At 35.0% G+C, this 24,394-nt stretch overlaps 3 protein-coding genes across 7 annotated transcripts in view; 1 reads left to right on the top strand and 2 right to left on the bottom strand.

Annotated features, from left to right (window-relative positions):
• Nucleotides 1-6,439, bottom strand: part of SLC38A6 (solute carrier family 38 member 6) — a 52,734-nt gene extending 46,295 nt beyond the window's left edge. For 2 of the 4 annotated variants that reach the window (XM_015591972.2, XM_015591974.2), the window contains exons 1-3: nucleotides 6,182-6,319; nucleotides 4,982-5,112; nucleotides 3,130-3,203 (exon numbers count right to left, since the gene is read on the bottom strand). In XM_015591972.2, the coding sequence (XP_015447458.1) occupies nucleotides 3,130-3,203; nucleotides 4,982-5,112; nucleotides 6,182-6,286 (310 nt within the window). In that variant the 5' untranslated portion in view covers nucleotides 6,287-6,319. Of the gene's footprint in view, nucleotides 1-3,129; nucleotides 3,204-4,981; nucleotides 5,113-5,882; nucleotides 6,096-6,181 lie in introns of those variants that run through there. The other 2 variants (XM_006915100.3, XM_015591973.2) reach the window with 2 other exon arrangements.
• On the top strand, nucleotides 6,396-13,718 carry TRMT5 (tRNA methyltransferase 5). 2 transcript variants are annotated; one of them, XM_006915101.3, is made up of 5 exons: nucleotides 6,396-6,534; nucleotides 7,655-8,307; nucleotides 9,816-9,940; nucleotides 12,457-13,111; nucleotides 13,471-13,718. In XM_006915101.3, the coding sequence occupies exons 1-5, from the start codon at nucleotides 6,530-6,532 to the stop codon at nucleotides 13,545-13,547; spliced, it is 1,515 nt and encodes a 504-aa protein (XP_006915163.1). In that variant the 5' UTR covers nucleotides 6,396-6,529; the 3' UTR covers nucleotides 13,548-13,718. The 2 variants fall into 2 exon arrangements, with proteins under 2 accessions (XP_006915163.1, XP_024904853.1); XM_025049085.1 differs by having other exon boundaries at nucleotides 6,509-6,596.
• Nucleotides 13,719-19,122: 5,404 nt separating this feature from the next.
• The window catches only part of MNAT1 (MNAT1, CDK activating kinase assembly factor), a 175,748-nt gene continuing 170,476 nt past the window's right edge, over nucleotides 19,123-24,394 (bottom strand). Inside the window, exon 8 of the mRNA XM_006915099.2 lies at nucleotides 19,123-19,580. Coding sequence (XP_006915161.1) covers nucleotides 19,460-19,580 — 121 coding nt within the window. The 3' untranslated portion in view covers nucleotides 19,123-19,459. The remainder of the gene's footprint in view (nucleotides 19,581-24,394) is intronic.

Below are 24,394 nucleotides of genomic sequence, written 5' to 3'. Positions count from 1 at the left end.
TGAATGAATGAAAGAACGAACATCTATCCTGGGCTTTAGTTCTAGGACCTGTCTATCTAGATATACTACAAAGTCCATGCATACAAAACTGAACTCATTTTTATTTTGAACCAACACCTCCTGCTGTACTCTTGTCTCTGTTACTGACATTATCAATAACCGAGTATCCCATGCCAGAAATCTGAGAAGCATCCTTAGACATCTCCTTCGCCTTTACTCTGCACATTCAGTTATCAGCTCCTCTCAATTATAACTCCCCCACATTCCTTAGCCTCTTTCTTTTATTCCCCTTGATCATGCCTTGTTTCGATCTCCCATTATTTGATTCTTAGACCTCTGTAACATCCAGGCCTGATTGCTAACCTACTCGGGTATTGTTAGTAAAAATTAGAGCTAGACAGACAAATGAGGAAGGCACTCCCTTTGGAAAGAAGGAACAGGATTTCCATTCTAAACACAATCCCAAGGGCAAGCATGGAGGTGGCTCTTAGATCTGCTGCTCAGTTGTTGTCTGGGAAATTCCCTTTCTCTCCTGTGCTACATCTCCCATTTCCTTTGATACTCCCTAACTTTGTTAAATGGCATCTTCCACTGATTACTAAGCAAGGATGCATGAGAGAGAATTTTTGAGTTCTTTCATGTATGAAAATGTCATTATTCCACCTTCACATTCAAATGATAGTTTAACTGGGTATAGAATTCTATATTGAAATCATTTTCCCCAGAATTTTGAAGGTCATCCTCAGACTAGTATGAAGGACATGGAAGAGTGGTTACTTGAGAGGACTACAGGGAAAGCAGTGTTCTCACATGACTTAGGTTCTCATAGGGTAAGAAAGTGAAGGAAATGTTTAGAGAAGAGTCGAGTACATAGGAGTTTTGCTTCTGACTGACCAAAGTGTAAGGGTTTCCGGATTTGGGGAGAAATGGAAGATGAGGTCAAAATATGGATGACAGAGCCATGTAGGATGAGTCTGGGAAATGAAGGATAACCTAGGACTCCTGAAGTGACTGACAAAAATTGAAGTAAAAGGTATAATGTAAGTAATCCAAATGATCTCAAGGCAAATAAAGGTAATAATTAAGCGAATAGTGGAGACCGGGGACTAGGGAGTAGGGATTTGACCAGAAGCATGCAGAGTTCTAGAACTCTCATTCCCTCCAGGGGAAAGGGATGTGGAGGCCAGAGGAGGGGAGCTATGAGTTTATTCCCAGGACACAAATGTTTTCCCAAAGAACTGCAATGAGCCAACTGTTTCACAGCAATGTGTACAACATCTTGCAATCCTGAAGGGTTTTGCCCCAGTGAGAACTCGATAATAAAAGTTAGTACCTACCAAGGATCTGGCATTTCATATACGTTATTTTATTTCATTCTCACAACAATCCCAAGAGGAAAGTATTATGATTACCACTTTATAGGGGACAAACTAAGGCTAGAGACCTTATATGCTACCTCAGCTCCCACAAAAAGTCCTGACAGACCTCAAACCCTATATAAAATCTAAAATAGCAGAATTTCATATGAAGAAGTCCTTTATTTTTATAAAGATAAATATTTCTCTTCACCTTTTACCCTCCAAATAAATAAAGTTCTTTTGTAGAGATTTATAATAGCCCTTTCTCAGACCATTCAATTCTATATAAGCATAATATTACTTTATGATAGTCCAACAAACTGAAAAGATAATTTAGTTACATTTTATTCTCTAGTATATTTTTTAATAGCCTACCTCCACAGAGAATTTTACAATGACTGAAGAAATTCAATCAACAGAAGGTGCATCAGTGTGTATGAAGAACCATGAAGAAGTTAGTTCATGGACCAAGTAAGCTACAAATATCAAAAAAAAGAAAAAAAAGAAAAAAAAGAAAAAGAAAGAAAGAAAGAAAAATAGCAGTTTTCACTTTATATGCACCAAAGTTACAGAAAAGAACAACAGATAGCATCATAATTTTAAAATTAAAAGTAGATAAATTGAAGGAAAACAAATATTTAGCATTACTTGAAAATATTCATAAATTGAATATTTCTCCCAAGTAACTGAAATAAAACAAAACATTTAATTGTGAAAACATAATTGCCACATAATTGACTAACATTAATCTTTTAGTAGAATCCATAATAAAACAACCTATTAAGATGCCAGATAACCATTACAATTAAATAAAATAATTTTTTCACAAAGAGCAAAATTTCAAAACATCATAAAAATTCCAGTGAAGTTTCAGGATTTACAAATGTACTTCTTTTAATGCTATTATGGCTGAATTTGGGATGCTACTATGAACAACTTGTTACTTTGAGATTACTATTTACATTGTTTCCTAGTACTTTTATCTGTCTGCATTTGCCCAAGCCCCTTGAAAGCAGGGGCGTATGACTTTAGGTTGATGGCCAAAGGCATTAGCACAAATTACAGCTCTGAACTATGGATCTTAAATCGGCTATGTGGAAAAATCACCAGATGACTTGTTAAAAACATATTCCTGAATCCCAACTTAGATTTTGGGAATTAGAATCTCTGAGGCTTAGAAATCTTCACTTATATATAAAAATCTGCAGGTGTGTCTGATGCATAGACAGACTTTAGGAAAATAGACTAAAGTTGTGGATATAGAACTATGTTCTGAAGAGTCTTAAAACTCAAGAAATACCTTTGGGCATCTTTCACCTGTTTCAGCCAGAATAATCCCATTTTTCTCTATTTTATGTACCTATTTTGGGAAGGTGTTCTCCTCAAGGAAATGATCATGCTAGGGGAAACATGGTCAGAATGAACACCTGTCTACTGCTTCTCCACAAATATAAAGTTTGGATTCCTTGAACTCCTTTCAGGTCCTTCCCCCAATATACTCTAACCCAGAAAACTATGTTGTGTGTTGTGAAGGCAGGCGAGAACGCTAGTTTCCTCCTCCCATCCTGTCCTTGGATATTCTCTAATAGAACTAAGTCGATACAGCCTGTTCTTTTATATTCTCTTGGCCTATATATTCTCCATTTCAACCACCCTACCTGATAATAACATATGCCCACTGGAAATTAGATTTGAGACATCCTATCTTGTATGTGCATACGATCTCAAGGGGCTGCTTCATCAGATAAATCAATATAATGTTTTTACTTACCTGTCTGAATACACATGCTAAGCAGAAGATAAACTGAGAAAGAAGCCAGGAGAGCAACTATCAGCAGCAAGAAACTAAAATATAAAAGAGTAAATAGTCAAACTCCCCTAAAAGTTTCTTTTTAATGTTATCTTATTACAATGACAATTTTTTTCACATTCAAATGTTCATAAGGACTTTGAGTAGTTGGATTACAGTCATTAAAGGAAGTACTTTTCTGTATTTACTACATTTTATTTAAATGAAAAGTATACTGCTTGTAAAATAAAAAAATCAGAAAGAAACAAACTTTATTTAAAATAAAATTTCCTACTTTAGCACTCTTTGCTGACTGCTGATTCAGCCATTCAATGATTTTACAATATTTCCCTTTTATGACTATTTGTTCCTATTCTAAGTCTAAACAAAAGTTTTAGTTGTGAAATCTCATTGCATTCTCTCTACTTCCCCTCAACCCGCCCCTTAGAATGATATGTATCTCTCTATCATGTCTTTATTTATAACATTGAATTAAGACTATATTTCCTAGCATCTATTAAAAACACACAATCACCAAACCAACTCTCCCCTGCCCCCAAAAATGCAGTTAACATACTTCTAATGACACAATTTGAAAAATGTGCAAACAATGTGTTAATTGGGGTCCTCTAACAGTGTGAAAAGAAACAACAGGCATAATCCCTTTCTTATTCAGAGGATGATACTGACAGGACAAGTTTCTACAAAGCTGTCCACAGTGGTTCTCTTTGTGGTTCACGTAATACTTGTTAATAAGAAGCAAAAGGAAAGGTGAACATATATTTGTCAGTAAACTGACATCCAAGACATCACAAAATCACAGTTTGGTGTCACCATATGAAAACTGGGATGTGTGATATGATTCAGCGAGCACACCTTCAGTGGTATACATCCGCACACATCTGCACGTAAGACGCTGGAGTATAAAACATGGTTTTTCAAAGGGAACCATAAAATAAGTCCTATGATTATGTATTATCTAAGGTGTCACATATAGTTTTGAAGTTTTAAAATTATAAAAGTTTCTGAATATATCTCATAATAAAAGCAGGTTGAGTTACTTAAGAGTTGGTTTGCTTATCAAGAAATTCAAAATAAAACAAACAAAAAAAGAGACTCTAGTTATTTTAAATTTCCTAGTAAAATAGGTCTGTGTCTACTAATAAACAAACTTGATCATTCATTCTATTAACCATGGTGCTACATGCTAAAGATAAGGTCCAGTTCTAAAGGATTTCAGAGTTTAGTGGTGGAACTAACTTGTAAACAAATCATTATATTACATTATAATAACAATGAATATACAAAGTACTATGGGAACATAGAAAAGCCAGGAATGTCTTTTACTTGGGGCAATTGGCATATGAGCACAGTCTTGAAAGATAAAAGGAATAGGCACAGAACACATGTCTGGTCTCAGAAAGGAAACAAGATAGTAGGAGGAGAGTAGGAGATAGAGAGAAATGAAAAGATTATGTGCTTTACTTCCACTCATAAAATTGCTATTTATAAGGAATCTGCATGGTTGATAAATTTTGACTCACGTTGGCCAACTTGACACAGCAAATAAGCCAATTCTTAAGGTTATGAACAAGTGTGAATCAAGTTTCCATTCTTTAAAATTAGCCAAACTTTTGGATAAAGAATGCGAATTATATAGCATCTCTACAAGCTACAGACTAGCAACAATATAAGAATACCAGGAAAATGCTAAAACCCAAGAAATGATTTAACCAGAAACTGTAAACACCAGCTTCTGGAGCCTGTTTGCTTCTCACTGTACTATCAAAATGGGATGGGGGGGTAAATAATGGTAAAATAAGAAAAAACTCACCTAAATCCAAGGATACCAGTGTGAGCCATAACATAAGCTAAGCCAAGGATGCCACTTCCCATGATGGCATTCATCAAATTAAACACTGAGAAGCCAAATGAAACACCTGGGGATCCCTGTCTGTGAAGCTCCTGTAAACACACAAATTTAATACTGTCAAATATTTGGATGGTGAAGTTTGTTTCATCAAGAAATGAAAGATTTTGAGAAAATCCCCTGCAAACCACAGGTATTGTGTGACACACTAGTCGTTCGGTCAGCACTGGTTTCCTTTCCTTTCCTTTCCTTTCTTTTCCTTTCCTTTCCTTTCCTTCTCACCTCTCTCTAGCTCCAGGAACCTAGTTTCCTAGGAAAATCTCCACCAATACAAAAGCCAGGTAGGCTTTCGGGAAGAGCCATGATTAATCTTGGGACTGCAAAAGATGAAGATAGGATAGGAATGGCGTGGGGACAGAGGAAGCAGATGGCTTCAGCTCATGTGATTACTGAAGAATTCCTGAGTCATCTTGGGGCTGCTGTAGACAAGTGTTGCTCCCCAATTACTAGTACTGCAAAACCAATCTCTATTTATATACTCAATTAATTATATACTCAATTAATTCCTTCCGCCCAGCTGGAAGGAAGGTTAGGAATACACTACAAACGATATTAGAAGCAATTCACGTTGCTCTGGCGAGGATACCCTGAAAACACTCTCACCCAAAACAGCATTTAGGAACAGAGTCTTAGAAAATGTTACAGTCTGGGGACTTGAGTTAAAAAGCCGAGTGCCTATTGCACAGGCTTTAGGGTCAGGGAAGCGCTATGTGCCCCAATGACTAAGTTGAGAAAAGAAAAATCTTGTGACTCTTGCAAAAACCTCACAAGACTGGTGGGGGAAACAGGAAGCTGACAAACATACTAAAAAACAGCAGTGAGCTCCTTAACCCTCGGGCTGCTCCTCTAGTCGGGTCCTCCGCTGCACCTGTTCCACCTGAGCTTGCACCTTTACGTCGGCTTTTCTTCCTAGGGCAGGTTAGACTGCTATCACAGACATGAACTCCGCCGGGTCGCATGTGAATCTCGGCTGCTGACTTTGGTCCCCCTTCCCCAAGCTTTACCCCTCTTCCCGTGCCATCCCCCTTCTTTTCCCGGTCTCATTTGGCAGGCAATTCAGGGAAGCCGGGTGGGCCTTGCCTTCAGCAAGCGGCGCCAACTTACGTTGCTTAGCAACGGGCTCAACTCTTCCGCCTCCGCCTCGTCCGGCCGCTGGGCAGAGACATACCAGCCCCGCTCGACGTTGGCGAGTCCCCAGGGTGCCTCCATGCTGCTCGCTGGCCGACGTCCAGGTCCATCTGCGAGCTGCTACCCTTGCCCTCGCGTAGTTAGTCGCGCCAGAGGCGGAGCAGTCAGCCTGGCCCTTCCGGGTTCCCGTACCTCACCAGGGCCGGGAGGAAGGGAGGACATTGACGTGATCTGATGACGCTCGCCTCGCGGCGGCGAACAGTAATGATGTAGTTCAGGGCCATCCCGACCCACCAGCGACCCATTTCCGAGCTGCACCAGAGCATGAGGTGAGGGGTCTGGTCGCGGAGCCAGCTGCAGAGCGACGCTACGAATTAGGGTGGTGACCTTGGTGAGGTTGGGGCCACGATGCCCTTGATTGTTCCAAGGAGCCGAGGGTCTGGTGACGGTACACGTCTGTCCGGAGCTGCTCTCCCTCTCCGCCTCGGGGTGCCTGGGCGCGGACACGTCGCGAGGTCACCCACCGTCCCGGGTGCTGAGTCCGGGTCCGAGTGCTGGGTAGTGAGGAATTTAATCTTTCCCAAAGCTTTCTGGTAGATCATTTAGCCACATTTTACACGTGGGGAAATCGAGACTCAGACTTAAGTAATTTACCTAATATCACACAGATGGTTAACTGCTAGACCCAATTTGAACCCTGGCTGTGAAGTTTGAAATTTGCTTTACAGGATTCTGGGGAGGGCTCTTTCCTCATATAATTACTTCTTTGGCATTCTAGGAGGAAAAGTGAATAACTGATACTCTTAATGGCATGTGTATATAACACTCAGTAAAGTCCTCGTCCTCAAAATACTGAAACCTCTAATTATAGGCAGGACTTGTAGCAAGAAAGTGTTCACTGAATTCACTCATACCTGGGTTTTAATCCTTGCCCAAACACTTACCAGCAAGGAGACTGGGTGAGTTAACCTACTTCTGCACTTTAGTTTACTCATTTACAAAAATGAAGATGCAGTACCACACACCTCCCAAAATTTATAGTGTGTAAAGCATTTATCACAGCATCTGACACAATAAGCACCCATAAGAATATCCTAGTAAATACTGCCATAAACATAAGATTATTTCATTTAGAGATATACTTTAACTCAAATCTCAGTTCCAACCCTAAATGTATTCTGTAGCAAATTGTGGAAAGAGAGGGTCATTAAGCCCTCAATCTAGCAGCAGGTGGGTTGAAGGTGCAAATTTATTATGTACCACTATAAAAGTCATTCTGTCCTGGAAAAGATAGTATACTTCTCACACACCACTAAAAGTTTTAATTACCAGCATTTAGCAGACTACGTAAAACAATATAGATTTTTATTCTTAAAACTTATTGTAAACATGTAAGTTGGTTTGTAGCTTTATGGCATTTTTTTTTTAATTGAATACCTTTTTTTTTAGGATCTTATGGAGGCCATTTGGATTAAGAAGACTTCTCAAAGTGGAAAGCTGTAGACTAACTGAATCAGAATCATTGATTCCACTAGCTTGGACATCACTGATACAGAAACTTAGCAGAGCACCTGGTATTTTCTCGTTGGATCAAAGAAAAAGATTTTCAACTATGCCTGAAATAGAAACAAGTCAGAGAAACTCTGAATTGTTTTCACCACCCTCTGATGTTCGAGGAATGACAAAACTTGATAGAAACGCTTTTAAAAAGACAGTCACCATCCCAGTGCTTAAAGTGAGGAAAGAAATTGTTAGTAAATTGATGCGATCCCTTAAAAGGGCAGCACTGCAGCGCCCAGGCATAAAACGTGTGATTGAAGATCCAGAAGATGAAGAAAGTAGACTAATTATGTTGGATCCCAATAAAATGTTTACTGAGGATTCCTTTGAGAAAACAGAACTCAGTATTTTAAAGCAGCTTAATGTCAATCCACAGATATCTAAATATAATTTGGAACTAACTTATGAAAACTTTAAGTCAGAAGAAATCTTGAGAGCTGTGCTTCCTGAAGGTCAAGATGTGACTTCAGGGTTTAGCAGAGTGGGACATATTGCCCACCTGAATCTTCGAGATCACCAACTACCTTTTAAGCATTTAATTGGTAGGTGTGTCCTAGAAAGTCATATACTAGAAAGCAATTAGCAAGTTCTAATTTTAGTTTTTAAAATTATTTTTTAAATGCTAGATTATAAAAGTACAAGACACTTTATTCATACTTTAGCTGATTCAACTAATTATGCTCCTTCTATGTGTCAAGCACCATACTTTTTTAGTGCCCCTAGCCCTTTTAGAAATGATAATTGTGTTTGTCATATTTCTGAAGCCCTAAGTTTGAACCTGGATTCTTTATTCTTTAGGAGAAGAAAGTAGAAAACTAATCACAATTGCACTTTCCTTATGTGAATATTTGATGTTCATGCATTCTCCAGATTAATCATTTTAATGTAGAATTATTGTCAGAACTTCTGGGAATTATTTTCAGCTTTAAAATGTAGTACTCAGTATTTTGCATGGGTAGGATTTCAGAAATATTCTATTAATGCATTTTGTTTTTGATGAAAGGAGTTGATAATGCATAGTGATAACATAGTAAATACTTAAGCAAATCTTAATTATGACTGGGTGCAGTGTCAAATCTAGGCTTTCCTATGAGTCACTGCCTATCCTCAGACATCCCTTTTGTCATTCCTACGTTATAAACTCTCATAAAGGGGCACTCATAGATTAAAAGTGAAATATTTTCATGCAGTGGTATTTTTAAAACTTTTACTATAAACTTTCAGAATAAGTTGTGTGGTTTTTTTTTTTTAATTCATTCCTTATTTCAAACTAACTTCTATACCTTAAAACTTGAGTTCTGGTACCTGAAGCAGAACAGGATAAGAACAGGATAATGATTGACTGGAATTTATTGATATCATATTCAAAATCAGGTATCAGAGATAAATTGGACAAATTCAGGTTGTATTTTAGCATATTTGTATTACTGAGTACTCTCTACTAACTTACATATCAAATTCTCTCTCTTTATGCAGTGAGATAGCATATAGATTCGTACAAATTTTTTAACTGCTGACAAAAAAGTGCACTTTGATTAAAGGGCATCAATATACCTACCATTTCTGGTATATTTTGTTATCTTTGTAGTTTTTTTCTGGTGTGGCAAATTTTTGACAAAACGAACAATTTAAGTAAGTGAACATTTAATTTAGATAAGACTAAAGAATTTATGTTTCCTATATTTGAAAGCATTATTTTGCTGGTATATACTTCCATAGTGTTACCAGTTCCCTATGGTCTACCTTTTTGCTTATTGGTATATTTGAGATTTATTTTAAAAACATGGAAAAACAGTAGGTAGACCTAAACTCCTCAAAATTGTTTCCTTAATAATGTACCTATACATTTTTTTGTGTGTTTGTATTGGAGGCTCGGGCATTAAATTTAGTAATCTTGAATTCTGAGAACTGCATACCACTTTACACACACTAGATGCAGTTTTTATCAATGAACCAAAAGAAAATACAGTTCATTTCCATTTCATATTTGCAGTTTTAGTTTTTATTTTGTAATCATTAGGCAATATTTGTTATGAATTGTCATCTTTAGGTCAAGTTATGATTGACAAGAATCCAGGAATCACCTCAGCAGTAAATAAAATCAATAATATTGATAATACATACCGAAATTTCCAAATGGAAGTACTATCTGGAGAGGAGAACATGATGACCAAGGTATGGAGTATTTTATTGTCTCCTAGCATGTTATATTTCAAGATTAATGTTTAGAATCAGAATAGATGACAAAGATTGAAATATTTTTAATACCCAGTATTGACTATGTAAGAATGTGAACATTTACATATGTTATAGATGAGAATGCAAATTTAATACATTAAGGAAGAGTGTATGGTAATTGCAATTTTGAATGGGTGTATCCTTTGACCTAGCATCCCATTTATGGGATGACGTTATCTCAAGGACATAATTAAAATTGTAATGATGTATGTATTAGGTTCTTCATCAATATTTTTATAATAAAATAAATAAAAGAATGGAAAAAGCCTAAATGTTCATCAGTAAATTTAATCAACTTAATTGATTAAATTCTAGTATAATAATAAAATGGAATAGTCCATCATAAAAGGTTATTTAGCTCCATACTTATTAAAATAAATTACCCATTGACAGGTTAAGTGACAAAAAAACCAAGCCGTAGAACACAGTTCAATTTTAACTAAATAATCTATGTAAATATGTACATATATTAGAACATTAACAGTGGGCCCATTTTTATTTGATGTAGTTATTGGTGACCTTTGTTATCATTATACTTTCCTACTGAGCACATATTTCTTTTATAAGAAAAAACAATGTATTTTTCATAAGAAAAAATAAAATTTTCTTTGAAAATTATTTCAAAGAAATAATATGTAGGAACAGATTCCTAGTATAAAATACTTTCTCATCCTCCACCCCCAAAATCCTCTAGAGTGCTGGATATAATAAACATTTTTAAGACTTTGTGAAATTTTGTACCCAACCTAAAAAATAGGCTAAACTCTCTCTATAACTTGACAAAAGTTTTAATAACAAAGGCCACTCTTAAATGTTAGATATATCTTTTAAATAGGACTTTATAAAACTTGGGACAGAGTGTATGCAAAGTAATTATTTTTTAAGATTCTAGGCTACATAGACCTAGATGAATATTATTTTATTATTTCTCCATAATTTAATAGTATCAGAATATTAAAATACCATTTACTACACACACTTACTTGTTAGGCCCTGAACTAAATGCTTGGAATGTAACAAATTCTAAGATGCCCACAAGATAATGGTGGTTTTTATTAATATTCTCTTTATGTAGATGAAGTAACAAGGAATGACTGAGCAGGGTATTTGGAGCCAGGCTTCTAACTCCAGAGTCCATGCATGATCTTTCTCTATATACCAGACCTCCACTGCCTACTGCTTGTGTAAAATATATGAGGCCTGTCATGACAAGTAAGATTCGAATGTGAATCTTTTGGTAATAACAGTGCTTATCTCAACTGACATTAAGGTATACCCTGATTAAATATGGTATATGTTCACTTGGTACTGACCCTAAGGGTAACAGGTAACATCATTCTTCTCAGAAAGATCTAAAAGTTCTGAGAAACTTCTGTAATTTTATAAATGCCTTGTATTTGATTTCCTAAGTCAATAAAGTTTGTTCTTAGGATATGTTTTTATACCTACTATTTACACCATAATATTAATTAGCTGAAATTAATGCTGAGGGAGAGAGCAAAGACAGCATAAGTAAAACCAGAGGGTACTTAGCATTTAATTTTAAAAGTAGATCTGTGCTTCACATTACAAACCTTAAAAGGGGAGTAGAAAGATTTCAGGAAAAGCATTCACAAGACATACTTAAACCTTCCAGGTTATATACCCAAAACTACTTTCAGTTGGCAGAATCATGGAAACATTCTCAATTCTAGAACCTTAATAATATGGCCAGAGCGTCTAATGTGGTTGAAAGAAAAAAATATGTACAAATTTAGAATTAACGTCCATGAAAGCAGAATATAGAAGATATAGCTCTATCGGATTTATAGAACTTTCTGACCTTTGTTTCTTTATAAGTTAAAATTGGGAAAGGAGAAAATAGGAGAATGATTTGTTCTACACACTGGCTCTAAACTTATAGACATGAAACTTGCAAAGTCCAAGTTACTGTCTAAAAACATAGCAAAATACCTGAAAATTCATTGACACATGACACATCTATCATGCCTCCCTCTTACAAACTGAAAGCTAAATAAGGAGGGCAGCTTGTTTGCTGTGTGGAAGTGCTGTCTGCTACTTAGCTACACACCGTGAAGATACATGTGGTGTGTTGTTTTAAATGTTAGGATTTTTCCTCTCTATCTGGTCACTGAGTATAATTAAGCCAGTAAATTGGCCTATCTGAAAAATTCCTCATGTGATTTGGGACCACTTTATGACCCTTTAGGATGAGATAGAGGGCCATTTGGCTTTGAAGAGATGACTTCTCATGAAAAAGTCTAATGCAAGATATTAACTGGCCTAAAGTAAAGCATAAATACCAGAATTCTAATTAAAATGCCTTTAAATGTATTGTTATTTGCTCGCAATAGTAATAAATTGAAATATGTCTATGTGGGTGCAGCTCTCCATAATCAGTGGCTGAAATTTAAGACTAAGCTCATTGACCGAAAGCATAATACCTTTTTCAGGTTCGAGAAAACAACTACACCTATGAATTTGATTTTTCAAAAGTCTACTGGAATCCTCGTCTCTCTACAGAACATAGCCGTATCACAGAACTTCTCAAACCTGGGGATGTCCTATTTGATGTTTTTGCTGGGGTTGGGCCCTTTGCCATTCCCATAGCAAAGAAAAACTGCACTGTATTTGCCAATGATCTCAATCCTGAATCCCATAAATGGCTACTGCACAACTGTAAGTTAAATAAAGTGGACCAAAAGGTAAAAGTCTTTAACTTGGATGGGAAAGACTTCATCCAAGGACCAGTCAGAGAAGAGTTAATGCAACAGCTGGGACCACTGTCAAAAGAAAGAAAACACTCTGTGCACATTGTCATGAACTTGCCAGCGAAGGCTATTGAGTTTCTTGATGCTTTCAAATCACTTTTAGATGGGCAGCCATGCAGCAGTGAGCTCCTCCCCATGGTGCACTGTTACAGCTTTTCCAAAGATGCTAACCCTGCTAAGGATGTTCAACAACAAGCTGAAGCTGCATTAGGCCTTTCCTTGGATGCATGCAGTTCAGTTCACCTAGTAAGAAATGTTGCCCCTAACAAGGAAATGTTATGCATCACCTTTAGGATACCTGCTGCTATACTCTACAAGAACCAGACCCTAAATCTAGGTAAGAAATTTATGGGAAATTAAATGTAAACTATAATCCCGTTCATGTAGCTTTCTTAGGCTATATGTATATTATTTATTAAATTTGGAACAGGTTAAACTAATTCTAGTTAGATATTTCAGTTTAAGACTCCTTGCCATGTGTGACTACTTTCTCTGAATTTTACAAATTTTAGTATGATACACTATTCAGCCTAGTAGAAGGCTATTTCATTAAAATAATAAATCCACAGGAATGTTACTATTTCATGTATAAGTTGAAAAGATTAAAAATTTTTAAATGCCTATATTATTTACTTTTAAAAGTATTTTCAAATGTTAAGCATCTTATCTAATATAGATTTTCTGGATTTGTTTCAGAGAATCATGAAGATCCACCTCTCAAACGGCAGAGGACAGATAAAGCCTTTTCAGAAGAAAAAATACAGATTGCTTAAATCACTTAACTGGAAATGTCTTCTCCATCTCCCCATTATATCATTATGTAGTGAAATATGATTTTTATGATTTCATAAAATCTTAGCAGTTACTGTAGTATTGAACTGTTATATTTTACCCTTGCTGTCTTATAAACTGAGGATTATCAAATTAAAATTTAAATGAAATAAGCCTACTAAACATTTATTTTGTCTAAGTTATAACATTAATTTTATAATCTAAATTATAACTAATTATTTTATTAAATATGTCTATCTCTTGGGAAAATAGTTTCTGAAGGTACGGTAATTGTGTGCTAACTAGGAAAGCACTAATCACTTTGGTTATCCTTTGAAGAATATAGCTGAGTTTTGTATAAATACTCTTATACTATCACTATAAAAGTAATAAAAATTAGATTTAGATCAGGAATAGGCAAACCACGGCTGGCAGACCAAATCTGGCCCGCCACCTGTCTTTGTATGGCAAGTTGAGAATGGTTCTTACATTTTCAAATGATTGATAAAGAATCAAAATAATAACATTTTGTGATGTGAAATTTGACTTTCAGTGCCCATAAAGTTTTGCTGGACTACATCATGCTCATTTGTTTACTGTCTGTGCCTGCTTTCCTGGACTAACAGGAGAGTTGAGTAGTTGTAACACAGGATGTGATTCTCATCTCTCATCACTTCATACTGCTGCTCAACACACCACAAATACCAGTAATAATTCAATAGTATTTTGAGTACTATTTTGAGTATATCACCAAGCTATAACATTTTATTTTGTTATCACTGGTATAGACTCATCATTTCAAAACAAGAAAAATGGACTTCTAATGTTGTGTTTTTAAGGTATAATAAAGTGTGAATTATTTTGATGTAGAATCAGGTGACAAAGCATCTATACCTGAGCTAAAATACAGTATACACTGATATTACCAAAAGAAGCACTCATAACTATTTCCAACTCTAAAGCAAGCAACTGTCAGAAAAATTAGAAATTTAAACTAGAAATGTCACAGCAGAATTTCTTTACAAAATAAAAAACGAAAACGAGGTTGAAACCAAAGTAAGTCTCCAAATGACTCTTATAAGCCAAGCAAGAAAACCCATTTGCTAATGGTGAATTGTGTTTAAATGCAGCAGCCAAAGAAATGTGTCCAGAGAAAGTAAACTTTTAAGACTATTGGCCTTTGGCAAGAACAATTGCTCAAAGATTTGAGAACATTGGGAGCAATGTCAACAGTCAAAAAGGTTAACAAGTCCAAGTGGTTCTTTGACACTTGATGAGTTGATAGATGTTATAATATTGCTCAGTTCTTATTTATTTGAGGCATCAAAGCTGAGTTTTAAGTTATTAAAGAGTTAGGCCGTGAATACTCTGCAATAGAACAACTACAAGTGAATATTTTCAAAGAAGTTGAGAAAACACTAATTCTGTACAACCTGAAGTAGAATCTGCTAAGATGTTATAACTGATGTTTGGTAAACATGTGAGAGGTAGAAAAAACCTAGTTGGAGAAATTTACAAAGCTTTGTGAAATTCTAACATGTTTAAAACCTATGGTTAGTCACTATCCACCAGCAAGTACCTTGCAGAAAATTTTTGACTACCATGTGTTACTGAACCAGTAGTGTCAATAGTAAACTTTGTTTTCATAGATGTTAACCATCCTGAAGTCCTTGAATTTTGTCAGAAATTGAAGCTGAATTTCCTGACTTGCTCAACCTAAGTTTGGTTTGGTTAGCGAAGTTTGATTGCAATTTTTTTTTTTGAGTTCAAGGTCAAGTCTAAAACTTTTCTTAACTAAAGAACCACCCTTAAACACTATTCTAGAACACTGAATGGCTTTGGAAATTAGCTTTTACTAAAGACTTGATAATATTTCTTAAAGATTTCAACCTACAATTACATGGCAAACAACTTTAATATGAAACATACTGCAGTTATTTCAACAACAGACATGTGAATCAATATCCTGTGTTAAACATTTCTCATGCTATCAAAAATTAAAATGAAACAAGATTTCTATTCTCACACTAATTAGTAGTGGATATACCTTCTGAATTTAGCTTTTTTGGGACCTCTGTGCAAATGCAAAGGAAATTTCTATATTTCAAAATACATTTAGCTATGATTGAGCTTCCACCTAATCTTCAACTGGAAGTGAATAACGTGCTATGTAATGACATACTAAAAGGCAGATTACCAAGGGAAAAATGTAACAGTTTTACAAATGCTTTCCAAATGATTAATATACTCAGTTAAAATCATATGCTCCTGGATTGATATCAGCATTTGGCACTATCTATCTGTGTGAAAAGACATTTTAAAAAGTGAAATGTGTAAAATCTCACTGCAGAAAACCATTAACTGGTGATCATTTACAATTGATTTTGATGATAGGAAACACTTAGAACCCGAATTAAAGGAAATGTTATTCCCCAAAAAAGGACATTAAAAAAATGTACTGAATTTTATTTTGAATTTTATTTAACATCTTGTTATGTAAGTACTTACTTTAATGTCCTCGATTTTGCCTCTTAGCCCACAAAGTTAAAATATTTACTGTCTAGCCCTACAGAAAAAAATTGAAGACCCCCGATCTAAATCATTAATTACAAACTCAAATGCCTTTCAGAAGCCAGGCAGTAGATAAAGGCAATAGAGGGTAAGAAATGTAAGAAAGTAATGAATTGGACCTTCATTCTTTATCTAAAGGCACTTAAAATTATTTTGAAACACAACTCAATCAACCTGCAAGATTTTGGGGGCTGATTCAGCTAGAGATTGCTAGTTTGTGACTTCTAATTTTCTTACTCTCCCTCTTTTCCCAGTGAGAGATATGTAGGTCAGGGGTCAGCAAACTTTCTGTAAAGGGTCCGATAGTATTTTAGGCTTTACAAGCCATAAGGTCTCTGTAGCTTCTCAATTCTGCCATAGTAGCCCAAAAGTAGCCACAGACAATACATAAACCCTGTGTTCAAAAAAAAAAAAACTATGAAAACTGAAATTTGAATTTCATATACTTTTCATATGTTAAAAAGTATATTAATCTTATGCTTTTTCAAACTTAAAAAATATATATACATCAATTTAGCTCATGGAACATAAACAGGAAGCAGCTGGATTCGGCCTTCTGATCTAGGCAAAGAGAATTAATTTGCAAGTAGGAATAAAATTTTTTTCTAATACTGTAAATTGATGTGCTAGGTTCTGAATATTAAGTGTGGATACAAATGATGTTCTTCTTCATGTAAAATGGTAAGATTCCTGCTTCCATTTAGTATGCCTCAGTCAAAATATGAGGTATATAGTTGTAAAGAAAACACAATCCTTAAATGCTTCTAGTAACATTTTAACCTTTCCCTCTTTTTCCCTCAGAGTGGATAACTGAATTTGTGATTACTTCACGATTTAAATCTAAGCCCACCCTAAACTTTCTGATGTGATACCTGGAACTAAACTCTCTAATGATGAATCCACTAGGAAATGACAGCTGGAAAACTCATTAGACTCAATTTTTTAATTTGAGTCTTTTTGACAAGTTTTTTGCCACCTTAATTTGAAATGATTATCTGACCACCTGTTGACAGCTTAAAGCTAACTTCTAAGAGAAGCTTAGATCAAATATTTATTGAATGAAATTAAGGAACACTAAATAATAATGAATCCCAACTATGATGTAAATGTATTCAATTCCATTAATACCTATTTAAAGGGGGGTATTGTAGTTAACAGTCAATCATGTTCTACATAATGAATTTCTTAAAATTTCTCTCACGGATATCAATAATGTTATTTAGTTAGTGTCGTTTATATTCCACAAAAAATAGATACTTGATCTCTAAAATTTCTTTAAGTCTTAAGAAGTTTTCTACTTAGACTTGCCTTTACATAGCTGTTGTTTGTAAATTTGAGTCTGACAGTCATCTCTAGAGCATAGACTCTGGAGTTTGACCACTTGGGTTCAAATCCAAACTCTGCTACTTTTAAGTTGTATTGACCTTTGGCAATTTACTTACTCTTTCTATGCCTCAGCTCCTCCATCTATTAAAGTGGAGAAAATAATACTAGCACTGTTGTAAAGATTAGATAATGCACAAAGCATGAAGCATGGTGCTTGGCACATGCTCAATAGTTGTTAGCCATTATTTCTGTACTATGGTTATAAAATGTTAAGACTTAATTCGTGTAGATGAAAGTCTTGTACAGACTTTTGTCTCAGAAAGGAAATCACTGGGACGATAGGAGATAACCTCATCAATTTATAATATTTCTATTATCAGTGAATTGTTGTCATTAGGTTATCTTTCACCATTCCCTTTGACCAAATAGGATCAGTTAACTTCTAAATTTGGCCTATTGAACATAGTATGGCAATAGTAAGGGGAAAATATTTACAAACATAAAAAAGTTTTATAATTTATTTGCCAAATCGAGTGCATGCAATTCCTATAATATTAAGGTGGGCTCAAACAATTTCAAAAATGTTCTATTAGTTAATTCCATTAAATGCATCATACAAGGTACTGAGAACAAGTAACTGTTTCTTTTTTAAAGACTGAATACCTAACTTTGGCAGCTGAGTACAACAAAGCCTTAACCATTGGTCTAATGTTCTCACAATTCTTTGAATAGATTTATAGATTGTACTTAAAATGCTAATACTCATCTGAGGAATACTAATAGATATGAGAAATAGGATGCAGCCTGGTAGAGTATATATAGAACTAGACTTAAATAAAATTTTTAAAAACACTTGTGTTCGATGCCTTGGTTTTCTCAATTATCAAAGATGGTTAGAAGTACTGGAAAGATGAAGATGTACTCCTGAAATTAATACTTGCTCACTCAAATAATATGAAGTTGTTACCAATCTTGTTTCACATAACTTTCCACCCATAAAATTAACATCTGTCGTAATGGAGATTGGCTAGGAAATCCCTTAATTTCCTTGAGAAACTATGTCCCATGCCCAGTGGACTAGGTAACAGTCATACAAGGCTGAGATTCTACAAATATCCATCCTATCCACTTCTAAACTCTGAGCAAAAGCCTGGTTATACTAAAAGCCTTTGAAGTTTCAAAAGAAACTACATCAGGTCTCACAGGGAAATTCCGTTTAAAATGTATCCATTCCAGTTTCCAAGGTTTCATCATGAAATGAGTTCATATTTGAGGTGAAAGGTGCTGTTTAAGTATTAAATTTTATTAACTTACTTCTTTGAATTTGTCATTAAAGCAGGTTAATACTCTGCTCTGGTTTATCCTAAGTGTGGCTCACAGCTGGGAACTATAACACCTTGATCAAGGTTTGTCTCACTTTCCACTGCTCAAAACAGGCACTGAGTCCTTAATATTAAGAGAGTGACATTATCACAAGTCGGGTTTTACTCACCACAACCTGCTAGTAGAAGGAAATATATCCACTTGTCTGGGCTTGTATTAAGAAGACATTGGGAATAAAAAGGAACATTTTATGAGAAGAAATAATAGACTTGGATATTAACACTAAATGTCGTATTCAAAATGGCATTTTATAATGTGTTCGAGTAAAACACTGTAATAAGAGAAAAACCACAAGACTTAATATAAAGTCTAGCTTTATTTTTGAAAAGATTTTACAAGTCTGTCAGCCTCAAATATACACAGGTAAATTATTCATATCTTCCATCAGATGAGGCTTCCAGTTTCAATTCCTCTCGGGAAAATATAAGTAAAAAATAAATCTCTTTCCACAAATACTCACTATATTACTCTGCTTAGTTCTGAAATTTTCTCTTTATAAATCCTTTAACACAGCTGCTAGTGGTGGTGCTTTTGTTGTGCAGCTGCATATGACTATAATTTTACAAGTCTGCTTTACTTTTGCTAGTCTCTAGTTCGGCTCCAAGGTCCAAATCTTATAAAGGAGAAGCAAAGGTTAACTGGCCTGCCAGAAGAGCCCACTGAATGCATCCTGTAGTGCTCTGTGACAGGCCAGAGAAGAAGTATAGCCTCCAGCAAGGTCCTGTGGTGAGGCAGCTCTGACATGATTTAAATACCTAAAACAAAAAAAAATTGTAGCACTGATATAGAAAGCGTACATAAAAATTGATAACATTTTTAAAAGCAATAGTAAAGTAGATACAAATTTTAAAGAGGAATCTGATTTGAAATGTTCAGGCTTTATAAATGCATTATCACCTTTTAAAAGGAAAACACCAACTGTACATAGAATGCCTAAACTAGTTCTAAATTATAAAGCAAATTACTTTAAGATCACAAAACAGCTTTAAACGACGTTTCAAAAATAATACTTGCTACTAAAATGTTCAGTTTCCAATTTTCAGAACTAATTTGTTTTGTTGGCTGTTGTTTGGACACTAAACTGCCACTCTCCTTCCTGACATACTATTAACGTACAACATCATAATATTATTGTATTACTAATATTTTTACATATTGAGTATTTTACAAATACTTAAATAATTGGAGGTGGGGAGAGAACATACTAGTTCCTTCAAAATTACTTTAATATTACTGAGCCTGAGTTCAAAATAAATGTTCCAATTAGTAAATACAGAAGAATCTTTAGAACTGATCGTAAAAGGCAGCGTAAAAGACATTATGTTTCTTCAATCACATACACGTTATTTAACAAAACTTTCTACCTTGATAAAGGTAGACAAACAGGTCTAAAAAAATGGGACAATCCTAGCTAACGAGGGGCAACTTGTTAACAAGACTACCAGCATTGTTGGAAAACAAGTATTCCCAGCTTTGCTTAAATGCCTTGTTTAAGAAATCACATTGTTTCTTCAGGCCTCAGGAAGTAAAGGAGCTTCACTTGCCTTAGAATTACTGGTATGGCAAATGAATAAATCAGGTACCAGAACATTTTAATAACTTGGAAACTTTTCTACTCATTCATTCAAACTTCCTGTGTGTCAAAGTCTTGATGCATGAGCAACTTATTATTTCTAACATAATAACAAGTCTGTTTTTCATTTGTTTCCATGTTTAATAACCTTGTGTGATTAAAAAATATATGGCAATATAAGAGGCCAAGCAGAAAAGGTGGTCAAAGTAAGACACGGCATAAGCTCCTGGAATTAGCTATAATTTATTCACATTGCCACAAATCAAGGTGTTAACTCAATTCTTTGCTTCTCTGCCAAGGGTGAAAGGGCAACAATCTATAAACTCTTTTAATAGTATTTATAGCAGTAAAAATATTTGAGCATGCATCTCCAAAATAATTATATAATACATAATTATGTATATATATCACATACTAATATAAAATATGGAATAGAAATAAAGGATGAGATAAAAATACTTAAATATAAATTCTAAAAATTTCTCCCTATATCCCATCTTACATCCCCTGGTGGGTGTGATGCATCCCACTTTGGAGACTATTATTAAATAGTCATTGTCAAACTCTTGATAGAACCTTAGGTCCCATAGGATTTAAACAGGAATTCACCACATCTAGTGCATGGCCAATAAAGATATCTGTTTATTACCTCCCAGGACACAATAAAATGTCAAACTTAAGATTTTGATGCATGAGAAATGAGGTAAGTGTTAAATCACTTCAGAAAGTCTAAAAATCAACCTACAACAGCATAAAATCACTGGGAACTCAATAACTGTCACACAAGTAATAAGGGAGTATATATTTTTACAAGTAGCTTGGTAATGCAATTTTTCATTCCTGATACAAGTTTCCAGCTAATTTTTAGCCACACTCTAGATACTGTTGTATCACCCTTCTTCCATTCCTCAGACCCTCAAAAAAAAAAAAAAAAAACATAGTCTTAGCTCCAGTGGCTGTTCACTCATGGCAAAATTCAAGTACCACAGAGGAATGTCTGTCAGCTTTAAGAAACCAACCACCATAAATGAGAACTGGTTTTCATAGCTGTAATATAAACTACTATGCAACTAGCTGTTTTGATCCATCACATTTTGGTATAACTTGCTTCTGGGAAAGTTGAGTCATACCATCTCTGGCTCGGCAATTCAAGCATAAACCTGCAGTGTACGTACAGCTTTTTATGTGTTATCCTGAGAAACCTGAAACAGCTGTACTGCTGGCAGGAAAACACAGGGCCACCAGTAAAATACCCCAAACAGTTGCATCTTTTAATTTATGACTGTGCACTGTTTCTATAAAGAGTATATAAAACAGTTCAACTTTTTATAGGTAAAATGTAATAAACAGTCATACTCGTTGATGCCATAAATGTGTAAAAAAAGGTTTATTTAAAATGATTAATTAGTGTTTGAAAATAGTGTTTCTTGAACAGTCATAATCCAGAGCAATGAGCAAATATTTTTAGATTTGAGTTATTAATGCTAAGTTGCAGATTCTCACTGCCAAGCCCAAGTCAATTAAAATTTCTTTGCATAACACTGAAGAAAACGTATTTCCTTTCTAGCAATCATTTATATTAAACATGTCTGTGAGAATGATTATTTAAAGATCTGGCTTTTTACATTGCTGTTTTTGATCTCTAGGGCTGCACAAAACAGTTACTGTTAAATATTTCAATCTATTTTCACCATGGCAACCTACATTAATTCCAATTAAAAAAATAAAACATAGTTCATTCTTGTTATTCAACTGTGGGCTTTTATTTTCTAGGTATCTTAACGTTCTTAAACACTTTAATTATTGTGGTACACCAAAATAGTTAAAGGATCTGCCACACTGAAACCACACAATGAGAATTTTGTGTTTTGCCTACTTTTTCACATTAATCCACATCTGTGTTGTTTTAATTCTTTCATAACCGTTACAAGTACATCACTGAATAGGATTCCTGGGGTTTCTGGCAGAGGTCAGTATCATTTCATATACACCTTTATACAACAGAATGAGGAAGAAGTCTTAGCCAAATTTATTTCCAAAAGTCAAGCTCAGTTGGATTCTGGAGCCCAGAGGTAATTGCTCTGACTATTTAGCCAATCCCAGGGCAGTATTTCTGTTTTTCATGGGTTTATTTTAAATACCTGTAAATCTTATATGCAGAAACCAGAGCGGAAAAAAAGTTTGCTTATTTTGGTACCTATGCCTTATTTTTACTGAAAGCAGACTAAACTCAAAGATTTAAAAATCATACCTTTGATTATTTTAATAAGGCTAAAAAAAAGTATGTTTTCAAAAGCATGTCTAAAATAATCTCTATACAAAGAGCATCTTATGCCCTAATTTATACTCCATCTAAAGTTGCCTTCTTTTGCCATCACCCATCAAAATCCCTTCCAAATAGACTTTGGAGAAGAGGGAGGAAAGAAGGCAATGGATGGATCCTCAGAGGGGAGTATCAGAGGATTAAGCATTAGAAAACCAGACTTGAAGTTTTTTCCTGAACTTTGATTTCCTGCACTGTCATTTTCTTCTGTTACATTTAGCAGCTTTTGCTCCCAAAGAAGGTGATATAATTTACACTTAGCTTCAGAAAGACTTCATTTTCTCAGTTCTTTAACATAAGAGAGTTCCTCTGAGATTACGCTTTTACCATTTCCCTTGCTTTAAAAGCCCTATATTGACCATCTGGCTGAAGCCTTGGACTCAGCTTATTTTAGTGCTATTCAACAACACTGAGTTCTCAGCTAGGGGCACAGGGCAGGGGTCGTCATTTAAACCCAAGAGGCAGCACTCTTCCCCTCCAGTCATAACCTCCTGACGAAAACCCTTGAAACACTTTGGCTCCAGAGAATCAAAGAATCTTGGAATTTAAATTGAAATGAAAATGTGAAGTTCATATTAGTTTCCTCTACCTCAAATTACCAGGCCCTGTGGAGAGTTAAAAGAAAAAAATACCATAGAGTTAAAAAAAACTTGGACTGGTTTACACTAAGAAAGGGAGTGAACTCTAGAGACTAAGACTTCATTTTTACAAGGTGGCCCATTTTTTAAAGTCTGTATTTAAAGCCATCATGCATTAAACAGACGAGTTCCAAGTAGTTCTGCCTCCCAGCCTACAAAATTCAAATATAAGAGCCATTAAGAGAGATCAGCTGTCTGATCTCTGCTGTCAAGACCAAGAGCTCTTATAAGAAATTCAGCCAAAGCTATAAAAGATTTACATTAACAACCCGAAGAATATCTCAATGAGATTTAAAAACAATCATAGCAATAGTGTGCTCAGATAATTACCACTAAAGAGCAGAAACATTCTGAAAACTGAGGTTAGTGCTTAGGTATCCTAACCTAATCATGATGTCAGAATAATAGACAAATTATTTACAGAGGGAAACTGATGATCAATATATTCTAAGATAAATGGGGAAAGCACTACAAGTCAAAACTGTCCATAATTCTGAAGGCAGTTTGGTTATAAAAACACATGGCTTCATGCACAAATATAACAAATTTCCACAAATTGTCACGATGTTACTCTTCGCTTTATTATCTAGCCAGCAAGTGAGAACACAATTAGAATAAACTCATTATTAAAGCTGATTTCAGATTTATAGTAAATCACTTGGAAATCAAGTAACCAATTATTCCAGACATTTAAACCATCCAAACACCAAAGCTCAGATTTGGAAATTAAAAGCCACATGTTGCCTAAGTGTACCACTAAAATACAAATTGCTCAAGTGAGCCTTTTTGAATTATAACTGAAGTAAACTGTGAAATTTACTGCTATCAAAGAACATACTAGGTCTTTTAGGACAGTATAGCTATTACTGAAAGTTAACGTAACTACACAGTGAAAGGAATACGTCCTTGATCTGAATGTGAACTATCCAACACATAGAAGATATAGCTGTAACATATTCTATGAACAATTGGCAGCTGGTGGTTCTGAATATCTCAACTGATAGATCTCTAAGAATAGATTCCATCTATATAATA

Source organism: Pteropus alecto, unplaced genomic scaffold (genome assembly GCF_000325575.1).
Source record: "Pteropus alecto unplaced genomic scaffold, ASM32557v1 scaffold276, whole genome shotgun sequence".
Lineage (NCBI taxonomy): Eukaryota > Metazoa > Chordata > Mammalia > Chiroptera > Pteropodidae > Pteropus > Pteropus alecto.
The sequence above is the reverse complement of the archived record's forward strand: the minus strand, read 5'-3'. Positions and strand labels throughout refer to the sequence as shown.

Excerpts from the sequence above, each read along its gene's own strand:
- TRMT5 (XM_006915101.3), top strand. Across the intron at positions 9,941-12,456 it reads AGGAGAACATGATGACCAAG|GTTCGAGAAAACAACTACAC; the intron begins GTATGGAGTATT and ends TACCTTTTTCAG. Across the intron at positions 13,112-13,470 it reads GAACCAGACCCTAAATCTAG|AGAATCATGAAGATCCACCT; the intron begins GTAAGAAATTTA and ends GATTTGTTTCAG.